This window comes from Hypanus sabinus, chromosome 12 (assembly GCF_030144855.1).
Source record: "Hypanus sabinus isolate sHypSab1 chromosome 12, sHypSab1.hap1, whole genome shotgun sequence".
NCBI lineage: Eukaryota > Metazoa > Chordata > Chondrichthyes > Myliobatiformes > Dasyatidae > Hypanus > Hypanus sabinus.
In genome coordinates this window covers 30,858,363-30,883,700 of record NC_082717.1, presented here as the reverse complement: position 1 = coordinate 30,883,700, position 25,338 = coordinate 30,858,363, and the positions used below count along the sequence as shown (strand labels likewise).

At 40.4% G+C, this 25,338-nt stretch overlaps 2 protein-coding genes across 5 annotated transcripts in view; one reads left to right on the top strand and one right to left on the bottom strand.

Annotated features, from left to right (window-relative positions):
- The window catches only part of dync2li1 (dynein, cytoplasmic 2, light intermediate chain 1), a 33,207-nt gene extending 25,793 nt beyond the window's left edge, over positions 1–7,414 (bottom strand). The window contains exons 1-2 of the mRNA XM_059985711.1: positions 7,272–7,414; positions 3,429–3,546 (exon numbers count right to left, since the gene is read on the bottom strand). Coding sequence (XP_059841694.1) covers positions 3,429–3,546; positions 7,272–7,285 — 132 coding nt within the window. The 5' untranslated portion in view covers positions 7,286–7,414. The remainder of the gene's footprint in view (positions 1–3,428; positions 3,547–7,271) is intronic.
- A 5,917-nt stretch (positions 7,415–13,331) lies between these two features.
- Positions 13,332–25,338, top strand: part of LOC132402741 (tetratricopeptide repeat protein 7A-like) — a 245,947-nt gene continuing 233,940 nt past the window's right edge. For 2 of the 4 annotated variants that reach the window (XM_059985710.1, XM_059985709.1), the window contains exon 1: positions 21,917–22,053. Coding sequence is in view for 1 of the 4 variants with exons in the window: in XM_059985708.1 (XP_059841691.1) it covers positions 13,359–13,476; positions 19,266–19,429; positions 21,885–22,053 (451 nt within the window). In the remaining 3 variants the exon portion in view is untranslated. Of the gene's footprint in view, positions 13,477–19,265; positions 19,430–21,884; positions 22,054–25,338 lie in introns of those variants that run through there. The other 2 variants (XR_009515057.1, XM_059985708.1) reach the window with 2 other exon arrangements.

The window sequence follows — 25,338 nt, the reverse complement described above, 5'->3', positions numbered from 1 at the left end:
TTTTTGCATTGAAATTGAGAAAAAGCTGGAGGTTAGAACTGATTAGAATCAAAATCAGGTTTAATATTGTGGGAATGTGTCGTGAAATTTGTTAACTTAGCGGCAGCAGTACAATGCAATACATGATAAATATAGAAAATATGAAATATAATAAGTATATATGTATATTAAATAATCAGATTAAAAATAGTAGTGTAAAAACAGAAATAATTTAAAAAATGAAGCCGTAGTTTTGGGTACAATGTCCATTTAGAAATCGCATGCCAGAGAGGAAGGAGCAGTTCCTTAATTGTTGAGTGTGTGCCTTCAGGTTTCTGTACCTCCTTCCTGATGGTAACAATGAGAAGAGGGCATGTCCTGTGTGATGGTGGGGGGTTGGTCCCTAATAACGGACACTGCTTTTCTGAGGCACTACTCCTTGAAAATGTCTTTGATACTATGGAGGCTAGTACCCAAGATGAAGCTGATTAATTTAACAATTTTCTGTAGCTTCTTTCGATCCTGTGCAGTAGCCCCCACTCCCATACCAGACAGTGATGCAGCCTGTCAGAATACTCTCCGCAGTACATGTAGAAGCTTTTGAGTGTTTTTGGTGACAAGCCAGATGGCCTCAAACTCCTAATGAAATTAGCCACTGTCTTACCTTCTTGATAACTGCATCAATATGTTGGGGCTGGGTTAGATTGTCAGAGATATTGACACCCAGGAACTTGAAATTGTTCCTTCTTTGTTCCCTCATCTTACTCTTCCTGAAGACCACAATCAGCTCTGTGGGCTTACCTATTCAACTGGGACTCATGAGTAAAGAAAATCCCAAACTTTCATCAAAAAGGTGCAATTTTTGTACATTTTCTTTACTTAACTGTATATTTAAGGTTTTAATTATTTCACAATTCAGAATCAGAATTAGGTTGACAATCACTGGCATACATTGTAAAATTTACTGTTTTGCAGCAGAGGTAATACAAAATATTAAACTGCAATAAGTATATACAAAATTAAACAATTAGTGCAAAAAGAAAATTTAAAAAATGGTAGTGTTAATGGATTCATTGTCCATTCAGAAATCATATGGCAGAAGGAGCTGTTTCTGAAAAACTTGAGTGTGTCTTCAGACTCCTGTACCTCCTCTTTGATGGTAGCAATGAGACCATAAGACCCTAAGATATAGGAGCAGAATTAGGCCATTTGGCCCATTGAGTCTTCTCCGCCATTTCATTATGTCTGATCCAATTTTCCTCTCTGCCCCAATCTTCTGCCTTCTTTCCATATCCCTTCATCCCTATAACAACCCAGAATCTATCAACTTCTGCCTTAAATATACATAAAGGCTTGGCCTCCACAGCTGCCTGTGGCAAAGAATTTCTCAGATTCACCAGTCTTTGGCTAAAGAAATTCCTCCTCTGGTCTTAGACTCTCCCATCATAGGAGACATCACTGCACATCCACTCTATCAATGCCTTTCACCTTTCAATAGGTTTCAATGAGATCACCCCTCAATCTTCTGCATTCTAGTGAATACAGGCCCAGAGCCATCAGGTGCTCTTCAAGTGACAAGCCATTCAATCCTGGAGTCATTTCTGTGAACCTCCTTTGAATCCTCTCCAGTTTCAGCACATCCTTTCTAAGATAAGGGGCCCAAACCTGCTCACAATACTCCAAGTGAGGCCTCACCAGTGCTTTGTAAAGTTTCTACATTACATACGTGCTTTTAATTTCTAGTCCTCCTAAAATGAATGCTAACACTGCATTGCCTTCCTCACCACAGACTCAACATGCAAATTAACCTTTGGGGAACCCTGCACAAGGACTCCCAAATCCCTTTACATCTCTGTTTTTTGTAGTTTCTCTGTATTGTATTTAATGAGAAGAGGGCATGTCCTGGGTGATGTGGGCCCTTAATGATGGATGTTTCTTTTGAAGCTGGGGAAGCTAGTGTTCACGATGGAGCTGGCTGAGTTTACAACTTTCTGCAGCTTTCTCCCCATTCTGGGTAGTGGCCCCTCTATACCCGACAATGATGCAACCATTTATAATACTCTCCACAGTATATCTGTAGAAATTTGTGAGTGCCTTTGGTGACATACCAATCTCCTCAAACTCCCAATGAAATATAGCAGCTGTTGTGCCTTTGTAAGTGCATCAATATGTTGGGCCCAGGATAGATTTTCAGAGATGTTGTTGTTGACACCAAAGAACTTGAAACTGCTTATTCTTTCCTCTGCTTATCCTTTGATAAGGGCTGGTGTGTGTTCCCTTGAACTCCCCTTACTGATGTTGAGTGCAAGGCTTTTGTTGTGACTACATTCAACCAGCTGATCCATCTCGCTCCTGTGTCACCATATGAAATTCCACCAACAATAGACGTATGGTTGGCAAATTTAGAGATGGCACGAACTGTGTCTAGCTACAGAGTCATGGGTATAGAGAGAGTAGAAAAGTGGGCTAAGCACGCATCCTTGAGGAGTGCTGGTTTTAATTGTCCCCAAGGAGGAGATGCTACTTCTGATCCATGCTAACTGTGGTCTCCAGCTGAGGAAGTCCAGGATCTAGTAGCAGAGGGAGGTACAGAGGCCCAGATTTTGGAGCTTGTTGATTAGAACTGAGAGAATGAATGTGTTGAACACTGAACTGTAATCAATAAATAGCAGCCTGATGTAGGTATTGCTATTGTCTAGGTGATTCAAGGCTGAGTGGAGAGCCAGTGAGATTGCATCTGCTGTAGCCTATTGTGGCGATAGGCAAATTGCAGCGGGTCCAGGTCCTTGCTTAAGATAAGTTGATCCTAGCCATGACCAACCTTTCAAAACACTTCATCATAGTAGATATTGGTGCCACTGGACAGTAGTTGTTGAGGCAGCTCATCCTGCCCTTCTAATTTTTTTTATTTAAAGAATACTTGAACTTTTCAAATATTTGATTTGCATCCATTCATCTTTAATAAACAATGCTTGCTACTGACTTAACCTCATGCAGCAAGGCTGGTAGGACTTAAAGAACTGTGCAATCACCAAAGGATAGGACATTCACAGTCTGACCTTGGGGAAAATGGTGAGACAAAGGCTATGCTGACTGGATTTCACCCTATTAACTCTGATATTTTACTCTCTCCATTGAGGGTGCCTGGTTATGCATTTCTAGCAGTTTTTTATATTAAATTCAAACTCCTAGTATTCATAATATAATGCTATAATTTTAAGCAATCATTCTTTATCAATCTTTCACTGTTATTTGGCATTTGCAAACACATGCCGTACTAATTTTAGTCCTTTGATTTTCACTGTCCATTTGTGAGCAAAGTACGTGTGTGCGTGTGAGGGTGAGGAGGTGGTGAAAGGTGGTGGTGTGCACAGGCAAGAGGGCTGAGAGTAGGGGGAATATATGTTGTGAAAAATTCTTTAGCTTTGAAAGTGGTCCATGCAACTTACCCCACTCTTATTTCCCACGAAAAATACAGATCTTTCCCTGGCTTCCAAGTCGTCTTCATTTTCTTTGTTTTCATTCTTTTTAGAAATTTCAGCCAAAGCTATGTCCCATAGAGTGTCACTGCAAGTGAAAAGCAATGTCCATACAAAAAGAATATTGCTAGACAAGTCAATGCAGCAAAGCATTATTTCATTTTCTCATAGTAAATGATTTTAGGACAGTCACACCAATCAGTTGAACTTATATTGGGGGAAATATAACAAACTCTTCAGCAAAAGCTTATTATCATTATTTAGTCTAATTAATATTTAGTCACCTCTACTTTAAATATTTCTCATGATTTCACATCCACCAAACACTGCAAGAAGAAATTTCAACTTACCTAATTTTTAAGTGAGCAGTAAGTAGCTTAGAGCTATGTCACCTTGTTTGAGACTCTTCTTCTAACAATATAAACAACCCAACATCTATCTTGTCAATCCCCCTTGGGAATGTTGGAATACAATTACCACTCATTCTTCTAAACTCCAAGGGATACAGGCCCAAACTATTTAGTTGTTCATTACAGGACAACCCTCTCAATGCAGGAATTAGACTGATGAATCCTATTTATACTGTCTTCAATGTTACTACATCTTTTTTTGGGTAAGGGGGGGGGGCTGAAACTATGCTACAGAGTATCCGAGGTGAGGCTTCACCAATAATTGCAATAAAACCTCCCTATTTTAAAACTCTGATCCTTTTGCCATGAACGTTAAAATGCTGTTGTCCTAGTCCTTTGGATAAACACCATTGGCATTTTTATGCCCCAATTTTCAATTTAATATAAATCTTTACCTTCTTGGTTAACTACAGATTCTGCCTCTTTCTCATGGAATCCCTCCTTTTGATGGGATAAACTCTTGCTGAGCATCGCAGACCAGTTGTTTGAATACCTGCCATATTTCCTCTACAGATCTCTTCACTTCACCTTGAACAACTTCTCCCTCATACTGTTATAACTGTGCACATTTATTAATATTTAAGATTCTGGTTATAGACCATGGCGTTTATTGTTAAATTGCATTTGGTCACCCACAAATTGCACTTGGAATTCTGTCATATTATAATCTCTATTCCCTGTAACCACAAGATCCTTTATTAATCCTTACACCATATAAGACCAAATTTTACATAGCCTATTCCTGGGTAGGCTCTATAATGTACTATCCTAAAAGCAATTTCTGCCATATTTGACAAATTCTTCTTCTACAGTGCCCTTGCCAATCATAAAGAGATGTAAGAAACCAGCATTTCAAAAGGTAAAGGAATAGCATGCAACACTGTGTGTCAGACAGAGTGGCCAGCAGCACTGGGGCTCCACAGGGGACTGTCCTGTCTCCCTTTCTCTTCACCATCCACACCTCGGACTTCAGCTACAACACAGAGTCTTGCCATCTTCAGAAGTTTTCTGATGACTCTGCCATAGTTGGATGCATCAGCAAGGGAGATGAGGCCGAGTACAGGGCGACGGTGGGAAACTTTGTCACATGGTGCGAGCAGAATCATCTGCAGCTTAATGTGAAAAAGACTAAGGAGCTGGTGGTGGACCTGAGGAGGGCTAAGGCACCGGTGACCCCTGTTTCCATCCAAGGGGTCAGTGTGGACATGGTGGAGGATTACAAACACCTGGAGATACGAATGGACAATAAACTGGAGTGGTCAAAGAACACTGAAGCTGTTTATAAGAAGGGTCAGAGCCGTCTCTACTTCCTGAGGAGACTGGGGTCTTTAACATCTGCCAGACAATGGTGAGGATGTTCTACGAGGCTGTGGTGGCCAGTGCTATCATGTTTGCTGTAGTGTGCTGGGGTAGCAGGCTGAGGGTAGCAGACACCAACAGAATCAACAAACTTATTCATAAGGCCAGTGATGTTGTGGGGGTGGAACTGGACTCTCTGACGGTGATGTCTGAAAAGAGGATGCTGTCCAAGTTGCATGCCATCTTGGACAATGTCTCCCATCCACTCCATAATGTACTGGTTAGGCATGAGTACATTCAGCCAGAGACTCATTCCACCAAGATGTGACACTGAGCGTCATAGGAAGTCATTCCTACCTGTGGCCATCAAACTTTACAACTCCTCCCTCGGAGTGTCAGACACCCTGTGCCAATAGGCTGGTCCTGGACATTTCCACTTGGCATGATTAACTTATTATTTAATTATTTATGGTTTTATATTGCTATATTTCTTCACTATTCTTGCTTGGTGCGGCTGTAACAAAACCCAATTTCCCTCTGGAAAGTACGTCTGTCTGTCTGTATTAAGGCCATGTTTATGGATATAACATATTATTACACTACTCAAGGTGCAGTGACTACTCAGCTTCCCATACAGCGTTCAATGATACAAGCAAAATTACCAACTGGTTCTGGTTTACATATTTATTACAACATTTGCAAATGAAAACCATCAGCACTTCAAAATAATTCAATGGTTATGCAATTTAGCAGTAAGTTGAACATTGAATAGTACAGCGCAGGAACAGGCCATTCAGCCCACAATGTTGTGCCCGACCTGCTAAAAGGCAAATCAAAATTGCCCTAACACTAATCCCTCCTACCTCCACAATGTCCATACCCCTCTATCTTCCTTACATCCATGTGCCTAATCAAACGTCTCTTAAAAGTCTCTGAGATACTTGCCTCATGCCAAGCAGCACATTCCAGGCATCCTTGAGTCTGAGTAAAAAAACTTACCCCTCAGATCCACCTTGAACCTACCCCCTTTCACCTTCAATGCATGTTCCCTGGTATGAGAGATTTCAACCCTGGGAAACAGATACTCTCTGTCCACTCCATCTGTGCCTCTCATAATTTTGTAAACCTCCATCAGATTTCCCCTCAGCCTCCAATGCTCCGGAAAAATCAACTCGTGTTTATATACTACATAGCCTCTACACCAAGCAGCACCCTGGTAAACCTCTGAAGCCTCAACATCTTTCCTATAGTGGGGTGACCAGGACAGTATGCAATATGATGTGGCCTAAACAGAGTTTTATAAAGTTAAATATTAGTTTTCTTTTACTACTCATAGAACTGGGTAGAAATGTGAAAATTCAGATCTTTGTACAACATAGGCCACTTGCCCCATCTAATCTATGCATTTGACCTATTTAGTCTATATTGCTTTTCAGAGCAATCACATTAACCCACCAATTGCCGTACCTCTCTTCCCATTAACTACCCCGATTCTCCTACCATCCACCGACACAAGAGGTGATTTACAGTTAACCAATTAATCTACCAGACAGAACATTTGAAACGATCACACAAAACACGCGTAAACGCTGCAGGCATTTGTGGCTGGAAATCAAACATGGGATCGTGTTTACGCGGCTGCAGAACTCTGTGCACTGAACACAAGCTAAACAATGCAATAATATTTCCACAAGTTAGACAAGGGCATAAAGGCAGGAATAACAGATGCAAAGGCGGGTTAGCAGGAAGCACTTTCACAATCCCCCAAATGGCTAGCGCCTTTAAGATTATTTACTCTGCAATCAACATCGCTGCAATGCATTCCAGGGTTGCAACGTGTATCCGTTGCGCACAGTATCTATGGTACACGATCTGGTTATCTTGTTTCCGATATTACATGAAATAATATTTTAACGTAATTTAATTGCCTGTCTAGAGGTTTGGAAATTTAAAGGGACTATGTAAATGCAGGTCTTTAATTAAACCGATCCGTTTGTGGCTGTGAACGAACAAGAAATTGCATTGATCCGTGGTTGCCATTCGGGCTCTAAACTGGGATGGCGTGTGTGACTGCTATTCCTAACCGCTATCGTTATCTAATCACCTCGACCGAGGCATCCTCCTCGCTGAAATGACCGCTCACTCCAAAGCAACCTCCACTCGCCGGCTCTGTCACCATTACATACCTAGGCCCCCGTTGTCATAGATACCGGGAATGGTAATACGTCACACTTACTCTCGTAAGGACCTCTGGGAATTGTAGTACGATTTAGCCAATCGTATTAATCTTATAAATGGAGGGGGCAGTGAGCTTTTTTCAAAGCAGAATTAAAGAACCATACGATACAAGAAAATAAAGAAATAAAAACTGCTGAAGCTATATATCTGAAATTTAAAAAAATAAAATGCTGAAAACACTCAGCAAGGCCATAGAAACAAAAAAATGTCTCAGGTCTGAATCAAAAACAGAATCACGTTTGAAATCGCCAGCTTATGTCGTGAAATTTACAGCAGAAGTACAATGCAATTGAGAGAAAAAAGTAAATTATAATATATATATATATAATAGTTATATTAAATAAATAGTACAAAATAGGAAAAGAAAGTAGTGAAGTAGTGTTCATGGGTTCAATGTCCATTCACAAATCAGATGGCAAAGGAGAAGCTGTTCCTGAATAGTGCAGTGTGTGCCTTCAGTCTTCTGAATCTCCTCCCTGATGGTTACAATGCTCTGGGTGGTGGGGGTGCTTAATGATGGATGCCCTCTTTTTGAGGCCCTGCTTCTTGAAGATGCCCTGGAGGCTAGTGTCCATGATGGAGCTGACCAAATTTACAACTCCCTGCAACTTACTTCGATCCTGTACAGTAGTTTCCACCCCCCACCCCCCATACCGGACAGCGATGCAGCCAGTCAGAATGCTCTCCACTGTACATCTGTAGAAATCTGTGAGTGTTTTAGGTGACAAATCAAATCTCCTCAAACTCCAAATGAAATATAGTTGCTGTCTTGTCTTCTTTCTAGCTGCATCGATATGTTGGGTCCAGGTTAGATCTTCAGAGATATTGACACCCAGGAACTTGAAATCAGACATCCCAGGGAGGTAGCACCACTATTCCCCCCCCCCCCCAAGTCGACCTTCAAGAGTGTATGTGTACAGGATATTTGATTATGAAAAAACTCAACAATTTATTTGATCATATATTGAAACTATTTACACACACGCACACACACACACACACACACACACCTTGTTGAGTATTTTGTTGGCAGTCTCAATGCTAATAGCTAAATGCTAATGCAAATAGCTTTTCTTTTTCTTTTGCAAACTTTCCTGTGATGTGGTTTTCTTGGCAGATTTGAGCATTTTGCTGGAAGACTCAACCTCATAGCAGTCTGTGTCAATGGATTTGTTAACTTTGCAAGACATCAGATTCACAAGTGTTTTGTGAGACAACTGACTTCTGAATTCTGTCTTAATATGACGCACTATGCTGAAAGTCCTTTCTACATCACAATTAGAATTTGGCAGCACCAAAAGCAGCTTCATCAACTGGCAGAGCTCTGTGAATCTCGACTGCCCTGTGCTCACAGATTTTACTTTGAACAGCTTCCCTCAGAACTCAGCAACTGGCGATCTTTTGTAGTTTGGCACCAGTCCTTCGAGGTTAGTTGAGACATAATCCAGGGCTTTCAAGTGGAGCTGTTCTCTTACATCTGCCTTGATCGCATGTGGAAATCTCTTTGCCAAAGTCAAAATCTACTCTGGATTCACCTCATCTTGGCTCTCTGTATTGACCACTGACAGATTTTTCAAGATTTGGTCTCTCATTGGGAACTTCTCCAGTGCCATGTCCACAATAGCTGCTATCCTGGTTGATGAGCAGGCATAGTTTTTGCTTTTTCTGAATCAGGAAAGTTTTTCCTGAATAGCTTGCCTGTGTGTTTACACACCTGGAATGGCAGGTTATGCTCAACGATGAAAGATTGTAAGTACACCCCAGCTCTAGTGACCTTCTCTGTCAGACTTTGGTTTTCTGCTGAAAAGAACTGCAAAATACTTGAGCAGCCTCCCTAATATGTTGTGGTCCCTAAAAGAATTAAAAGCATGAGGTGTGTTGCTTCTATCCTTATCAGATTGTCTTATGCAGAAAATGTGACATTAAAATATGTACTTATATTATCACAGTCATGTTTTTATTCTATTACAACTTTAAGCAAGTCTACAGGGAGTTTGGCCTCATCACGTAGGACGTCAATAGAGTAGTTCCTTAGCAGATAGCCAGCTAGTTTAAATAACGTTAGCTATGCTAATGGACGAATGACACCTGTTAAACTCACCTCAACATGTCTTTTACAGAGAGAGAGAGAGATCAACTGCCCGCCCACAGCTAACAGCTAAAACTGATAGGTCTACTTAGCACAAAGAGAGACTGAGCGGGATTCATTCTCTCTCTCTCTCTCTCTCTCTCTCTCTCTCTCTCTCTCTCTCTCTCTCTCTCTCTTCCCCCCCTCCCCCACTCGCTCTCAAAAAAATCGATTTCTGGGAACTTCCGGCAGAGGTGGGATGTCTGTGAAATTGACCATTTTCACCATTTCTGAACCCTCTGTGAGGACTGGTGTATGTTCCTTTGTCTTACCCTTTCTGAAGTCCACAATCAACTCTTTCGTCTTAACCGACCCAAGTAATACCCAAGTTGCCAAATTTCCTGGATTTTCCTCAAATCTCCAACATTTTTAATGATCAGGAACTGGAGTAGGGGGATTGAGTTCAAGAACTGTGAGGTAATGTTGCAGCTCTACAAAATTTGGGATTTTCCACACTTTGAGTGTTGTGTTCAATCCTGGTCCCCTCATTATAGAAAGTTTGTGGAAGCTTTAGAGGAGGCTCAAGGTATATTTACCAGGATGCTGCCTGGATTCGAGAACATATCTTGTGAGGCTATGTTGAGCGAGCTAGAGTTTTTCTCTTTGGAGTGAAGAGGGATGAGAGGTGACTTGATGGAGGTGTATAAGACGATAAGAAGAGTGGTCAGCTAGAGACATTTTTCCCAGGACAGAAATGGATAATATGAGGGAGCATTAACTTTAAAGTGTTTAGAAGAATGTATAGGGGGGGATGTCAGAGTCAGGTTTTTTATATGAAGAAGTACATGTTGCAAGAGGCAGATATACTAAGGACATTTAACAGACTTGTAGATAGACACGTGAATGAAAGAAAAATGGAGGGCTATGTGTGGGGGAAGAGATTTTAGAGTCAGTTAAAGGGTCAGGCCGACTTCATGGGCTGAAAGACCTGTACTGTGTTGTTCTGATCTATGATTCTATTGGATTTAACAGCAAACAACATTGAAGTAACATCAGGGAAACATTACTAATTAGAAAAAGAGCAGGGATAGGAAAATGGGATGTTTAGCTGAATGCACTACAAAAAAATTAGTAGTTTTGTGTGAAAACCTTTCCACTCATCTCTACACACATGCAAACAGGCAATGAAATTTCATAATTTTTAAGAGACATTTAAAAAAATCTATTATTTGGATAAATGGATATACAGACAAATGCATTGTGCAAAATTATTATTGTTGGGGGTGCTGATAGGGAGCTGTTCCCTGTAGGAGTTAAGCAAGGTGCCGTCATCTCAAAGGATATGGAGCAGATGGTGATTACAAAGGTATGGTGGGGTGTGGCAGTGTGAGCTTTGAAAACAAGAATTTTCAGTTCAATATCTTGCTTAATTGTGGGTCTCAAAGCACAGATTGATGGGTGGATGGAATTGGATGTGAGCTAGGACACAAGCATTAGAACTCTGAAAAACCTCAAGAGCACAGAGCTTTAAATTGGGAAGATCAGCCAGGACTGCTTTAGAAATATCTGAGTCTAGAGGTAACAAAGGCACTGAGGAGAGTTTCTGCTGAACAGAAATTGAGGTTGCATTGGAGTCCTGTGATTTTATAGAAATGGAAATGAGTTAATTTTAGCAATTGCACAAATGTACACACACACACACACACACACACACACACACACACACACACACACACACACACACACACACACACACACACACACACACACACACTCCCCTTCTTCGGTTGTCCATCAAAATCCGATGACGATGTCCACTCCTTTAACGGTGAGATCTTTGATGACTGTACAGTCCTATTCTGGACCCACAAACTCTATTGCAGGTGGGACACGTATGTGTGGTAGTGATGGTAGTGAAGGCAACCATAGCTGCATTCCTCCTGGCTCTCTTTTGCTGTCTTCTGGTTTTTCTTTCCATCTCCAGAATACAAACCCCATTCCTACACAGCTGTCGCCAAGTGAGACAGTCAGCAGCAAAATCCTCCAGGTCCTCGGGTCTGATCTTGCACTTCTTTAAAGCATTCTTCCTCTGATCCTGATAGTGCTTCTTCGGCCCTCCAGCTGAGCGTCGACTATGATGTAGCGGCCATGTAACACTCTGCGGAGTAGCCGACATGGGAGCATCCTTATCACGTGCCCCAGCCACAGCAGCTGATACTGGGTGATCAAGGCCTCAATACTTCTGCAGTTGGTCTTTACAAGTATTTCAGTGTGAGGCACCCACTCACACCAAGTAATTCCCAGGATGCGCTGAAGGCAGCTTATGTGGAAGCGCTCCAAGGACTTGATGTGATGACTGCAGGTTACCCAAGCTTCATAGCTATAAAGGAGGGTGGTGACACAGACCGCTTGGTATACAGCGACTTTTGTGGAGGGACGAAGGCTCCTGTTCTGAAAGACTCTATGCCGAAGTCTCCCAAAGGCAGCTGATGCCTGTTTAATGCAGCTCTGGATGTCATTGTCAATGCCGCCATCCTCAGAGAAAGTGTTCCCCAGATATTTGAAAGATGGCACTACTGACATCTTGGTACAGTCTATCACCAACCTTCCAGGAGGTTCTATCAGCTGTCTATTCCCTTACAAACAACAAGTCCCCTGGCACTAACAGTATCCCTGTTGAGTTACTGAAGAAAGGAGGATACACGTGTATGTGCATCCTCTACCAGTACGTCACCAAGGCCTGGACTGTTGAGAACATCCCACAGCAATGGAGAAATGCAGACATCATTGTCATTTATATAAACAAGGGTGACAAGGTCATCTGCGGCAAGAGAAAGGGCATATCACTCCTTTCTGTTGCTGGAAAGGTCCTGGCTAAGGTGATGCTTCAGAGGCTCATCAGCAACATCACCGAGTCCACACACACACACACACACACACACACACACACACACAGAGTCTGAAAGAGGCCAGCAACATCATGAAAGATCACACCTCCTCATGGACTGTTTGTCCCACTCCCAGCAGGGAGGGGGCCATGTAGCACCCTTGCCAGGGCCTCTAGATTGAATATAAGTTTCTTTCCCCAAGCAGTTAGGCTGATCAACACCTCCACCCACTAACCACCCATCCCAAACACCCTCTACCGCCACTACTTTGTCATTTCCTGTCAGAGTTACGTTATGTAGACACGGTCCTGTGGTTAGCATCACTTTATGGATATACAATCAATGTATAAACTATCCTACGTACTTAGATGTTTTTATTGTTTTTTATTATTATTATTATGTTCTTTATCTAATTGTGCTTCATCGGATCCACATTAACAATTATTTTGTTCTCCTTTACACTTGTTTACTGGAAATTACATTAAATAATCTTGAAATATGAGATCAGGAATTTAAGTCCAAGTCAAATGTATAGAATAAGGGGCAACGTATTGTTGTAATCATAATTTCACAATATTAAGTTATTAAGTTAGCAACAAAGATCACATAATGTATACATTTTATACCATTAGCGTTTGTACTTTGATATACTTAAGTGTTTAATCTACGTAATAATGTAAAATGAATTATTAATTTATAGCAGCTTTGCAGGTTAGGAGCTTCAAGATAAAAAAACTGTTTTAGTTGTGTTTTTTAAATAGCATTTTCTGATTGAAACATCTGGTAACCATGAAACTTTGTGACAAGATTACGTTTAGCTATAATTTCGTGTGTGTGTGTGTGTGTGTGTGTGTGTGTGTGTGTGTGTGTGTGTGTGTGTGGGGGGGGGGGAAACACTGGAAACTACAACTCCCAGCGTGCTCGGCGGGACCATGCAGACGCAGGTTTCTGATTTACATGTTTGGCTGCAGTTCCTTTTTTGGTGGTTCAGATTGCAATGGCTTCCAGAATATCTTTTTCACAGTACAAATTGGAGGCGGAAATAGAAAAATGTAGGGGAGAATGTCAGTGGGACAAAATTCAAAATCTTGTGAAGCAACTTTCTCCAGAGAATGGTCAGTCATACTTACCTTTCTTTCCCAATTTTTAACTAACCTGCGTTTTCTTTCTGGAGCAGTATGTTGACCTTTGGGTCTTTTAAGTGTTATTAATTTAAGTAATTCATAACATTTCAAGAATGAGAAGTCGGGAAAAGATAATGTATGGGGTTATAGGTCTGAAGTTTTGCACAAATTACTGTGTTGCCTGTTGATCTGAAAAAACTTGGTGTACTTCTCTCATAAATAATTAACTTTTGTACTTACAGTGTTTACATACGCAGAAGAGCTGCAATCCAGTACTTCTCTCACCTTTGAATATTTTTCACAATTATTTCCTAATAGGGCTGTTGCTTACTTGTTCTTCCTATGGTATGTAAATATTCCGGGCATGGCCACCATTTATTGCCAATCTCTAAGTGTCCTTGAAAAGCTAGTAGACTGCTTGAACTGTTGCTGCCCTGGTGTAAATAACCAAAGTGCGGTGGAGTAGGCAGTTTCAGGATTTAGGCTGAACGTTCATGAAGAACAACGGTACATTTCCAAGTCAGGATGGTGTGTGACTTGGAGAGGTCTCCACAGGTGAAGGCTGGATGTTCTTGTCATTGAGGTGCTAGAGGCTGCAGGTTTAGTACTGAGTTGTGCATTGCCATTTCTAGATGATCTATACCGCAGACTTGATACAACAAGTAGTGCTGGTCAGTCATACAGGCTGCTTTCTCCTTGATAAAGCTGATACTGCAATGTTCTGCATTTTGCCTTGTAGATGGCAGAGAACCTTTTGAAACTAGGGGTTGAGATACTTGGCACAGAATACCTAATCACTTGATCTCGTATCTAATGGTAGCTTTCTGATGCTCAGAACGTTGACGCTCAGAAAGTTCCTTCTGGAATTTATAAGATGAAATTGTTATTTCTACCTTTCATCCAATTTTTGGGTAGCTTTATTTTTGTGTTTCTGATGACCTTTACATGCAATCATCAGGGAACACCCCCACTTCTGACCACATGAAAGAAGAAAAGACATTGTTGAAACTGTTGATGGTGTTGAAGACAGAAATTTAAAGGAGGACAAGGATGAGTTTTCACGTTTCCAAACATACTCAGTTCTTTGTCAGAAATCTCTGAGGGATTCATATCAGCCTGGAAATTTTAGGATGCAGTTTCATCATATTTTCATATCAACTTTGACTGTCTGCAGTAATGAAAGGTGCTCTTCATTTTTAATGTGTTAAGGAATTTGATCTGCTTTTGTGGTTTTAACAGTATAATGGCACCATTTATTAAACGGAGCTTGGTAACAAAGTGTTGTTGCCAAAGTCATGCTTAATTTGCAGGCATTAATGCACAGAGAAATTTATATCTTCCTTGAGGGTACCACTATTTAGATGGATAAATAGGACTTAACAATGCAAATACTTGAATGCAGCATAATTCTTTTCACACTGTGTTTTTAAAATGTAGCAAAATTTCATGGATCTTTGTGTCCTCCCTGGGGTAGTTCCAGAGGATTGGAGGATGGCAAATATCGTTCCCTTATTCAGGGAAGGTAATAGCGATATTCCTGAGAATTCTAGACCAATGAGTTTTATATCAGTGGTGGACAAGCTAATGGAGAGGATTCTTAGGGACAATGTTTAAATGCAGTTTCTTATTAAGGATAGTCAGCATGGCTTTGTGAGGGGCAGGTTGTGTTTTATGAGCCTACTTGAGCTTTTCAAGGAGGTGACAAGACAACTTGATGAAGGTAGAGTGGTGGATGTGGTGTATATGGATTTTAGTAAGGAGTTTGATAAGGTTACCCATGATGGGCTCATCCAGAAATTCATGAGGTACAGAATCCACAGAAACTTCACTGTGTGGATTCAGAATTAGCTCGCCCGGGGGGTGGTAGTGGGGGAAATATTTTCTGCCTGGAAGCTGGTGGCTAGTGGGGTTTGACAGGGATCTGTTCTGAGATCGCTGCCCTTTGTCATTTTTATTATTTTCTTGGATGAGGAAGTGAAAGGTAGGTATGTAGATGACACAAAAGCAGGTAGAGTTATGGACAGTGTAGAAGTTTTTTTAGGATATAACAGAATTTAGACAGGACGCAGAGTTGGTCGGATGAAACTTGAAGGTGCAGTATGAGTTTAATGGCAGGATCTTAGTAGTGTGGAGGAATGGAGCTGTCTCAGGGACCAGGTCCTTAGAACTCTCAAAGTGCAAGTTGATAGGGTAGTTAAGAATATCAGAATCAGGTTTATTATCAACGGCGTGTGATGTGAAATGTGTTAGCTTAGCAGCAGCAGTTCAATGTAGTACATAATCTAAAAGAGAAAAAAATAGATAAACAAGTAAATCAATTACAATGTATATTGAATCGATTGAAAGCGTGCACAAAAACAGAAATACTGTATATTTAAAAAAAGTGAGGTAGTATCCAAGGATTCAATGTCCGTTTAGGAATCAGACGGCAGAGGGGAAGAAGCTGAGTGTGTGCCTTCAGGCTTCTGTACCTCCTACCTGATGGTAACAGTGAGAAAAGGGCATGCCCTGGGTGCTGGAGGTCCTTAATAATGGATGCTGCATTTTTGAGACACCATTCCCCAAAGATGTCCTGGGTACTTGTAGGCTAGTACCCAAGATGGAACTGACTAGATTTACAACCCTCTGCAGTTATTTTGGTCCTGTGCAGTAGCCCCCCCCCCCCCCCCCCCCAATACCAGACAGTGATGCAGCCTCTCAGAATGCTCTCCACGGTACAACTACAGCAGTTTTTGAGTGTATTTGTTGACATGCCAAATCTCTCCAAACCCGGAATGAAGTATAGCTGCTGTCTTGCCTTCTTTATAACTGAATCGATATGTTGGGTCCAGGTTAGATCCTCAGAGATCTTGACACCCAGGAACTTGAAACTACTCACTGTCTCCACTTCTGAGCCCTCTATGAGGATTGGTAAGTGTTCCTTCGTCTTACCCTTCCTGAAGTCCACAATCAGCTCTTTCTTCTTACTGACATTGAGTGCCAGGTTGTTGCTGCGGCACCATTGGCTTTTATTCATCAAGGAATTGAGTTCAAGAGCTGTGAGGCACTGTCACCGCTGTATAAAACTCCAGTTAGATCACGCTTTGAGCACAGTGTTCAGTTATGGTTCTTCATTATAGGGAAGATGTGAAAGCTTTAGAAGAGGTGTAGAGGAGATTCACTGAGATGCTGCCAGGATTAGAGAACATTTTTTGAGGAAATCTTGAGTGAGTTAGGGCTTTTCTCTTTAGAGCAAAGAAGGATGAGTGGTGACATGATAGAGGTGCATACTATTATGAGAGGCATAGATCAAGTGGACAGACAGAACCTTTATCCCAGGGTGGCAATGGTGGACACAGGAGGACATGCCGTTAAGGTGAGTGGAAAAACGTTTAGGGGAGATAACAGAGATTGGTATTTACACAGAGAGTGGTAGGTGCCTGGAGCACCACTGAAGTTGGTGGTAGAGTCTGATTCAATAGGTACTGATGAGGGAGTATTAAATAAGCATATGGATGTTAGAAAAATAATGGTTTATAGGTTATATAGGAGGGAAGGGTAGATTGATCATGGAATAGATTTATATAGTCAGCACAGCAGCATGGGCTGAAGGGTTGTACTGTGTAGCACTGTTCTATGTTCTCAATATACATTTGACTCATGTTGAACATCTTACTATTTCCATGCTAATGTTGCTTAGTTAAAATGATAATTTAAATTTGATCTGCATCAAAGTACTGAATTATTGGGAGTAGACCCTACTCAAACAAAATACTGCTGTGGAGGCTACCTCAGTAAAAATATTTAAGACAAGATGGATAGATTTTTGCACAGTAGGGGAATTAAGGTTTATGGAGAAAAGGCAGGTAGGTGGAGATGGGTCCATGGCCAGATCAGCCATGATCTTATTGAATGTCGGAGCAGGCTTGATGGGCTGGATGGCTTACTCTTGCTTTTATTATGTTCTTATGCATTTGGGATTAACAAATGTTTAATGAGGACAAAACAGTGCTGGAATGGTTTGTGACTTGGTATTGTGTTATTCCAATGTACCTGCTATCTTTCTCTAATTTCTGTTACAACCTCTACTAGGTTTGCAAAGTGCTGTTAGAAAGTGGCTGATCAATTAATTCCAGTATCTTTTACTCGTGGCACTCACTGTGATCATAGCATGGCAGTCAGGGGATTTTTTTGTCTTGGATAATATCAAGTGTCTTGCATGTTTTGAAATTATGCACATCCAGAGAAACGGAGTGTGCCTTATAGATCATGAAAATATTTTTGGATGTTAGTCACTTGCTATAGGATGCCTGGCTCTGGACTGCTCTAACTTTATCCCAAACTCTAGGGCTATTGTATTCACTGATGCTTTAGGTAAATAATTTTTTTATAATTTTAAAAAATGATGGAGTTGTGGTTAGTTGTCAAAGGATACAAATCAGTTGCAGACATGGACGGGTGGTTTTTAATTTCTGCGAGTGTGAGGCGTTACACTTTTGGAGGTCAAGTGTGAGAGGAGAGTATACGGTAAGTGGCATGACCCTCTGCAGCACGGATGTACAGAGGGAGCTTGGTGTCCATAGCTCCCTGAAAATGGCAACACAGTTAGATAGGGTTATATGGCATGCTAGCCCTCATTGAGTATAAGAGTCAGGACATCATGTTGCAGTTGTATCAAACTTTAGTTAGGCCACATTTGGGGTATAGTCTGCATTTCTTATCAATGTGTTACAGGAAGGATGTGGAGGCTTCGGAGAGGGTGCAGAGTGCACAGCTTCAAGATGGTGAGAAGTTCACTTGGATGAAGGAGTATTATCTATAAGGAGAGATTGGACAGTTTTGGATTGCTTTCTGTGGAGCAGCATAGAAATGTCAAATTTGAGAGAATATAGCTTTATGTTGACAGGGAAAATTGGAATTAGTTTATTATTGTCATGTACTGGGGTACAGTGAAAAGCATGTCTTTAAGATTCCAGATTGTTTTTCATTCTTCAGTACATGAGTGTAACATACAGATCAAATCATTACACACACCCTGAGGTAGTACAAGCTAAAGTAATAAGACACAGCGGAAGGCAGCTGGAACGTGCCGCCAGGGATAGCGGTGGAAGTAGACACAGTGGCAACACTTAAGAGTAATTTAGACAGGCATATGAGAGGCAGGGAACAGAGAAATACAGATCGTGTGGAGAGAGAGGGGAGTAGGTTGATTTGGCATCATGATTGGCACAGATATTGTGGGCTGAATGGCCTGTTCCTGCACTCTACTGTTCTATATTCCCATTCTCCCAACCTTTGCAATGGTTTGCAAATAGCCATCACACAAACAGCTCAAATGTAAAATGGCGACAAATCTAGAAACAGTTTACTTTAACTAGTGTCTAAATTATTTTATAGCTTTGCTCATCCCTATTTTAATAGCCTTCTTTGGGTCTACATCGCTGTTTAAACTCCCCATTTCCTATGACTTTGCTCCCCTTTCCCTTCCCTTCACCCACATTTAATAAAGTTGCACTTAACAACTGAGCAATTGTTTCTAAATTTTTTTCCATCCTCTGTTTGAAAAAAATTCTTTTTATCTTTGGCTCTCTGCCACTTTTGAAAATTACACTTCTGTATTGATGTGCAATATCTTGGGACATAATTCTATGTCAAAAACATTTATAAATATTTGTTGTAGCAAAAGAATAAATGGATTGGAAAGTATTTCTTGGCTCTGAAATGTGATTGAACTTCTTTAAATGCATGCTCCATTGTTCCAATGCTATTTTGTTATTTTGTTTGCACATGGCAAAATAAAGACGATTTTGGGAATCTGCTGCTTGCTGAGGTTCTCTTGGAACAGTGCCTGATGGAAAACACAGTCAAGCTGAAAGATTGCATTCCTTTAATGGAAAAGAATGAACTCAAAATGAGAGAAGCCAAAAATCACTTGAGCAATATTTTGAACAGAGGCAAACTGCAAGTGAGTACAGAGCATGAATCCGCTGTATAAACTGCCAATTTACTGTTTTATTTCCTACATATGAGTTGAAATCACATCAGGGGAGATTGCTACTGCTTCAGTATATTGCAGAATGCCAAACACAGGAAGTAATGCATTCCCGTATCCAATTGTTTGAAAATCATGTTGCTTCAGATTCTGATATGCTCGATCGTGTGGAATGTGAGCAGAATGTGCAGCAAGGTCTGTGGTTAGGGTGAGGAACGTGGGTAGGTTTGAAACTTACAAACTGATACGTTGGGTTTTATTTCCTGCTTCCTGTAAACACACCAGGTTCTCTCAACCATTTATACTACAGTGCAACGTGTAAAACAAAAAACTCTTGCATGCTGTTCAAGAAAATTATCACAGATATAGTAGTGCTAAAAGTTTGTGAATGTTGAATTTTCTCTATTTCTGAATAAATATGTCATAAAATGTGATCAGATCTACACATAAGTCCTAAAATTAGATAAAGAGAATCCAATTAAATAAATTACACAAAAATAATTATCCTTCTTCATTTATTTGTTGAGAAAAATGATCCAATATTAGATGTATTTGTTGGAAAAAGTATGTGAACTTTTGCTTTCAGTAACTGGTGTGACTCCTTGTACAGCAATAACTTCAACCAAACATTTCCAGTAACTGTTTTCCTGCGTATTGGCTTGGAGGAATTTTAGGCCATTCCTCTTACAAAACTGCTTCAACTCTGGGATGTTGGACGGTTTCCTTGCATGAACTGTTTGCTTCAGATCCTTCCACAACATTTCTATAGGATTAAGGTCAGGACTTTGACTCAGCCATTCCAAAACACAAATTTTCTTCTTTTTAAACCATTGTGTCTACTTGTCTTTTGGATCATTGCCTTTTTGCATCATCCAATTTCTATTAAGCTTCAGGTGATGGACTGCTACTCTGACATTCTCCTATAAAGTGCCTTGGTACAATTTTGAATTCATTGTTTCCTCGACTGCAAGCTGTCCAAGCCCTGAGGCAGCAAGGCAGCCCCAAACCATGATGCTCCTTCCACCATGCTTCACAGTTGGGATGAGGTTTTAGTGTTGGTGTGCATTGCCCTTTTTCCTCCAAACATAGCAATGTGCATTTCTGCCAAAAAGTTCCAACTTCTGTCTCATTTGTCCACAGAACATTGTCCCAGAAGTGTTGTAGAACATCCAGGTGATCTTTTGCAAACTTGAGACTTGTAGCAATGTTTTTTGGAGAGCAGCTGTTTCCCCTGTGGTGTTCTTCCATGATCACCATTCTTGTTCAGTGTTTTTTTTCTTATAGTGGACACATGAACAGAGACTTTAACAAGTTCTAGAGATTTCTGCAGGTTTTTTGCTGTTATTCTTGAGTTCTTTTTCACCTCCTTCAACATTTTATGCTATGCTCTTGGTGTGATCTTTGCAGGGAGAGTAGCAATAGTACTGAGTTTCTTCCATTTGTAGACAATTTTATTGTGGACTGATGAACACTCAGGTTTTTAGAAATGCTTTTGGAGCCTTTTCAAGCATCTCTACAATTCTTCTAAGGACCTCTTTGAAAGTTGTTTTGATCGAGGCATGGTGCACATAAACAGATCTTTCTTGAGAAGAGCATCACTGTCAGTAATCAGACTTAGTATGTCTTTTCTTTTATATAGGGCAGGGCACCTTTACAACCCACACCTCTAATCTCATCTCATTGATTGGAACACCTGACTCCAAATAGCTTTTGTAGATGGCATTACCGCAGAGGTTCACATACATTTTCCGACAAATACATGTAATATTGGATCATGTTTCTCAATAAATTAACAAAAATAATTTTTTTTGTTGTTTATTTAATTGGATCCTCTTTATCTAGTTTTAGGACGTGTGAAAATTTGATCAGATTTTAGGACATATTTATGCAGAAGTAAAGAAACTTCTACCGTGTTCACAAACTTTCTAGCACCACAGTACATTCTATGAAGTCCTCCTCAAGACTACCTCACCAACTTAATTCACCTAATCTATGTCCAAGTTAAAGACCCCCATGACACCCTTACATACATTTTTTGTGGTTTATTGCCCATGCTATTGTAATATTATTATTTGATGGCCAATAGACAACTCCCACCAGTAATTTGTTTTTCATTACTGTTCCTAATCTTTACCCAGATGGACTCCTTAGATCTTAAATCATTTCACTATCACCCTGATCTCATCTTTAATTAAGAGCGCTACCGCACCTCCCTTACCTTCCTGCCTATCCTTACATATTACCTGATATCCCAGGATATTTAATTCTCAGTCATGTCCACCCTGAACCACGGTTCTGAAATTCCCTGAACCAACTGAAATTCCTTCGTACTGATTTGTGCCACAAGTTCATGGATCTTATTTCAAATACTATGGGCATTTTACAAAATGTTCTTACAGATTTATTTGTTGTGCTTTTTTGTTTTCAGCATAACCTGATGTCTGAAGCCATTCTTACCTTAGCAAAGTTACAGTTTGTGGAAGGGTCGTATCGTGATGCGCTCAGCATGTATGCTCGAGTAGGCATCGATGATCTTTGTATTGATGATCAACCACTTTATAAGAAAAGACTTTTAGCAGAGGCCTACGTTATTAAAGGTAATGACTACTTTCATTTATCTTGCTGTTATTGTTACTTTATCAACCACTTCATTACTTTTAAAGAAAACATTGCAACTTTTTAAGGTGCTAAGCAGTTTTGAGAAACCTATAAAATATGTTGACAATGTCAATCTTTTAAGTTGTTAATGGGCATTGTCGTGGACAAACTTCATTGGAAAGATGCTGTTTGATTCCAGGTCATTTTTTAAAATGAGGAATTTACATAATTAGTGACCGTTCTGTTTAACAATGTTGTTGCGTGAACCAAGTGAGTGAGGAAACAGATTCGATAGGTCTCACAGACAAGGGCTCTGGATACACAGCCTTGGTAGTAAAGGATTTTATTTACAGAAGGCAAACGTGGGAAAATGGCAACAGGGGCAACACACACACGTGCACAATTTACAGTAGTCGGATCGGCAATGAAACACACGCGGACAAGTAATAACGAACGTGGGAAAATCACGTGGGAATAAAGTACACACACACACGTACAACCAAGGGAAAAGTTAATACGATATCCGACCCCTCCCCCCCCCGACTTGGTGCAGGCACGGCTCTTCTGCTTAGGGACAATACCCATACTCCCAACACTATTCAATGCACAACCCACCAACAGCAGGGTGGTCCCTTGGAGATAGCAAAAAAGAGAGCGGGCCAAACACACATGGCTTCCTATATAGTGCAGCAGGGCCGATGAGTCCAGCCCAGGTAATTCACAGGGAAGCCAGTGAGTTGGTGCTCGCCGAGTTAAGCTGATTACAAAGGCCAATTGCCCGAGGCCAAGTACAAGGATAAATAAAGGGGCCAATGAGTAGGTGTGCATTGATGGGCGAGGGCAAACCTTGATTGGCAGGTGGTGTATCTTTCGACCAGGTAATGGGCACGTGACAGTCACGACCCCTCCAATGCATTGACCTAAAATTACATGACATTTTATATGTTATATATCAAAGGAGAATTCTAAATTTACTATGTATCTATGATGCTTTCCTTTGACTTACTTATAACTTTCACACCTCCTTCATCTCATCCATACTACAGACACACAAATGAATTTTAAATCTGCATTGTCTGGTCTTCCAATTAACTGGTTCACAGCTCTTCAGAACCCATTGTCCAGAACTGCATTTTAAATTTAATCTGCAGTCCGTATTCAGATTTGAAGATTGGTGGCTAAAATTAATTGAAGGTAATATTTTGCTATACACCCTAAGTCCAGAATATATGCTCTAACAAACAACATTGTGCACATGAATTTGTTCACTAAATTAATTTCTTAATTTTCTCCTATCAACTTCAATGGGATGGAATTCCAAAGCTGAAAGGACCTATCAATACATTGTTCAAGGGACAGTTTGGAAAAAGAGTGTTGTCAACTTGCAGAATTGTCTTGGGGAATATGCTTTAATACAATCCCAAAAGTACTCCAGATTGCATTTTCCAGTAGGACTACATATTATGATGAGAATTTTGGGCACCCCCTCCTGATACCTGCACTTTAAGACTAAAGAAACAACTCTTACTGGTGTATTGTTTGGGATTAATCTGCTCAGTGACATTTCAACATTGAATTTGGACTTTTGCATCTTCATATGGCAGTGCTTGCCACCATTTGTTTGATTCTCTTCTTTTGGGACGGCTGTGATGAAGATGAGTCTACGGGAATGAGGCATTGGGCAGATAGCAACAATGGGTACAATGATATCAATCAACTCATGGGATAGACCCTTAGGCTAAGTGTTTATTATTTAGAATTTGGATTATTATTTAAGTTAGGAATTTATACCTCTAGTCCTCATTAAAAGTCAAGTCAACTTTTATTGTCATTTCGACCATAACTGCTGGTACAGTGCATAGGAAAAATGAGACAACGTTTTTCAGGACCATGGTGTTACATGACACAATACAAAAAACTAGACCGAACTGCGTAATTAAAAAAAAAACAACACAGAGAAAGCTACACGAGACTATAGACCTACACTGGACTGCATAAAGTGCACAAAAGCAGTGCTGGCATTACAATAAATAATAAACAGGACATTAGGGCAAGGTGTCAGTCCAGGCTTTGGGTGTTGAGGAGTCTGATAGTTTGGGGAAAGAAACTGTTACATAGTCTGGTTGTGAGAGCCCGAATGCTTTGGAGCCTTTTCCCAGACGGCAGGAGGGAGAAGAGTTTGTATGAGGGGTGCGTGGGGTCCTTCATAATGCTGTTTGCTTTGCGGATGCAGCGTGTAGTGTAAATGTCCGTGATGGCGGGAAGAGAGATCCCAATGATCTTCTCAGCTGACCTCACTATCCGCTGCAGGGTCTTGCGATCTGAGATGGTGCAATTTCCGAATCAGGCAGTGATGCAGCTGCTCAGGAAGTTATCATGGTTCAGTGGCATGCTTCAGCTCCCATTTCAATGAATGGACTTTCTTTAGCATTCTCTACTGTGTATTCTTTGATTGGAGTTAATCTTTGCACAGATTATAGTTTGCGAGGAATTATTCTGTCTTAATTTGATATTAATCTAATTGAAATTATAATGTGTTTAAATAGTATTTCTTTTTGTATAGGAATTATTCATTGAAGTAAAATCATTTGTAAAAAGACTGGAGGAGTAATGTTTTCCTTTTATTATGCTGAAAAATGAATAAAATTGTTACCAGGCATTTAAGAAGTGAACTGTTCGCCAGTGTGTAGAATATAATGTTCATATTGGCATATAAAAAGACAGATGTTTAATTTTAAATTGATTTCAATTTATAGGCTGTTATTTTTGATCGTCGGCAGAGCTCTTGAATTTTGTGTGGTCCATATTGGAGAGAAGCTTTCATTTTCCTTTATGCAAAATGTGCTGCAAAGGGTCAACCAGCTTCATTTCAGCTTTCAAAACTGAATGTGGAACCATCCTGAGCATAATTATATCACAACCAATATAAAGCAGGTTTTAATGTTTAAAATTTAAGATTCCTTGAATTGTATTTTTAGAACTAACCAAACAAAGGGCCAAAAGGAACATCAACTCTACTTTTTACTAAGATCAAAAGGAACACCTGCTTTTGGACATTTCAGCAGTGTCGTTTCCTTCCGATGTAAAAGGAGCACGGAAGTGAGAAACCAATATTGTACTCAGATTGGAGAGCAGAGTGTTACATTGTCAAACCTCAGTGTGAAGTGTAATGACATGATTGAGGCACTTAAAGATCACAGCTTAAAAGATATAATCTCTTTTGAGAAAAATCTGACAATATTGTCTTGCCTCACAACATTGATATGTAGTACTGAAGAAAACAT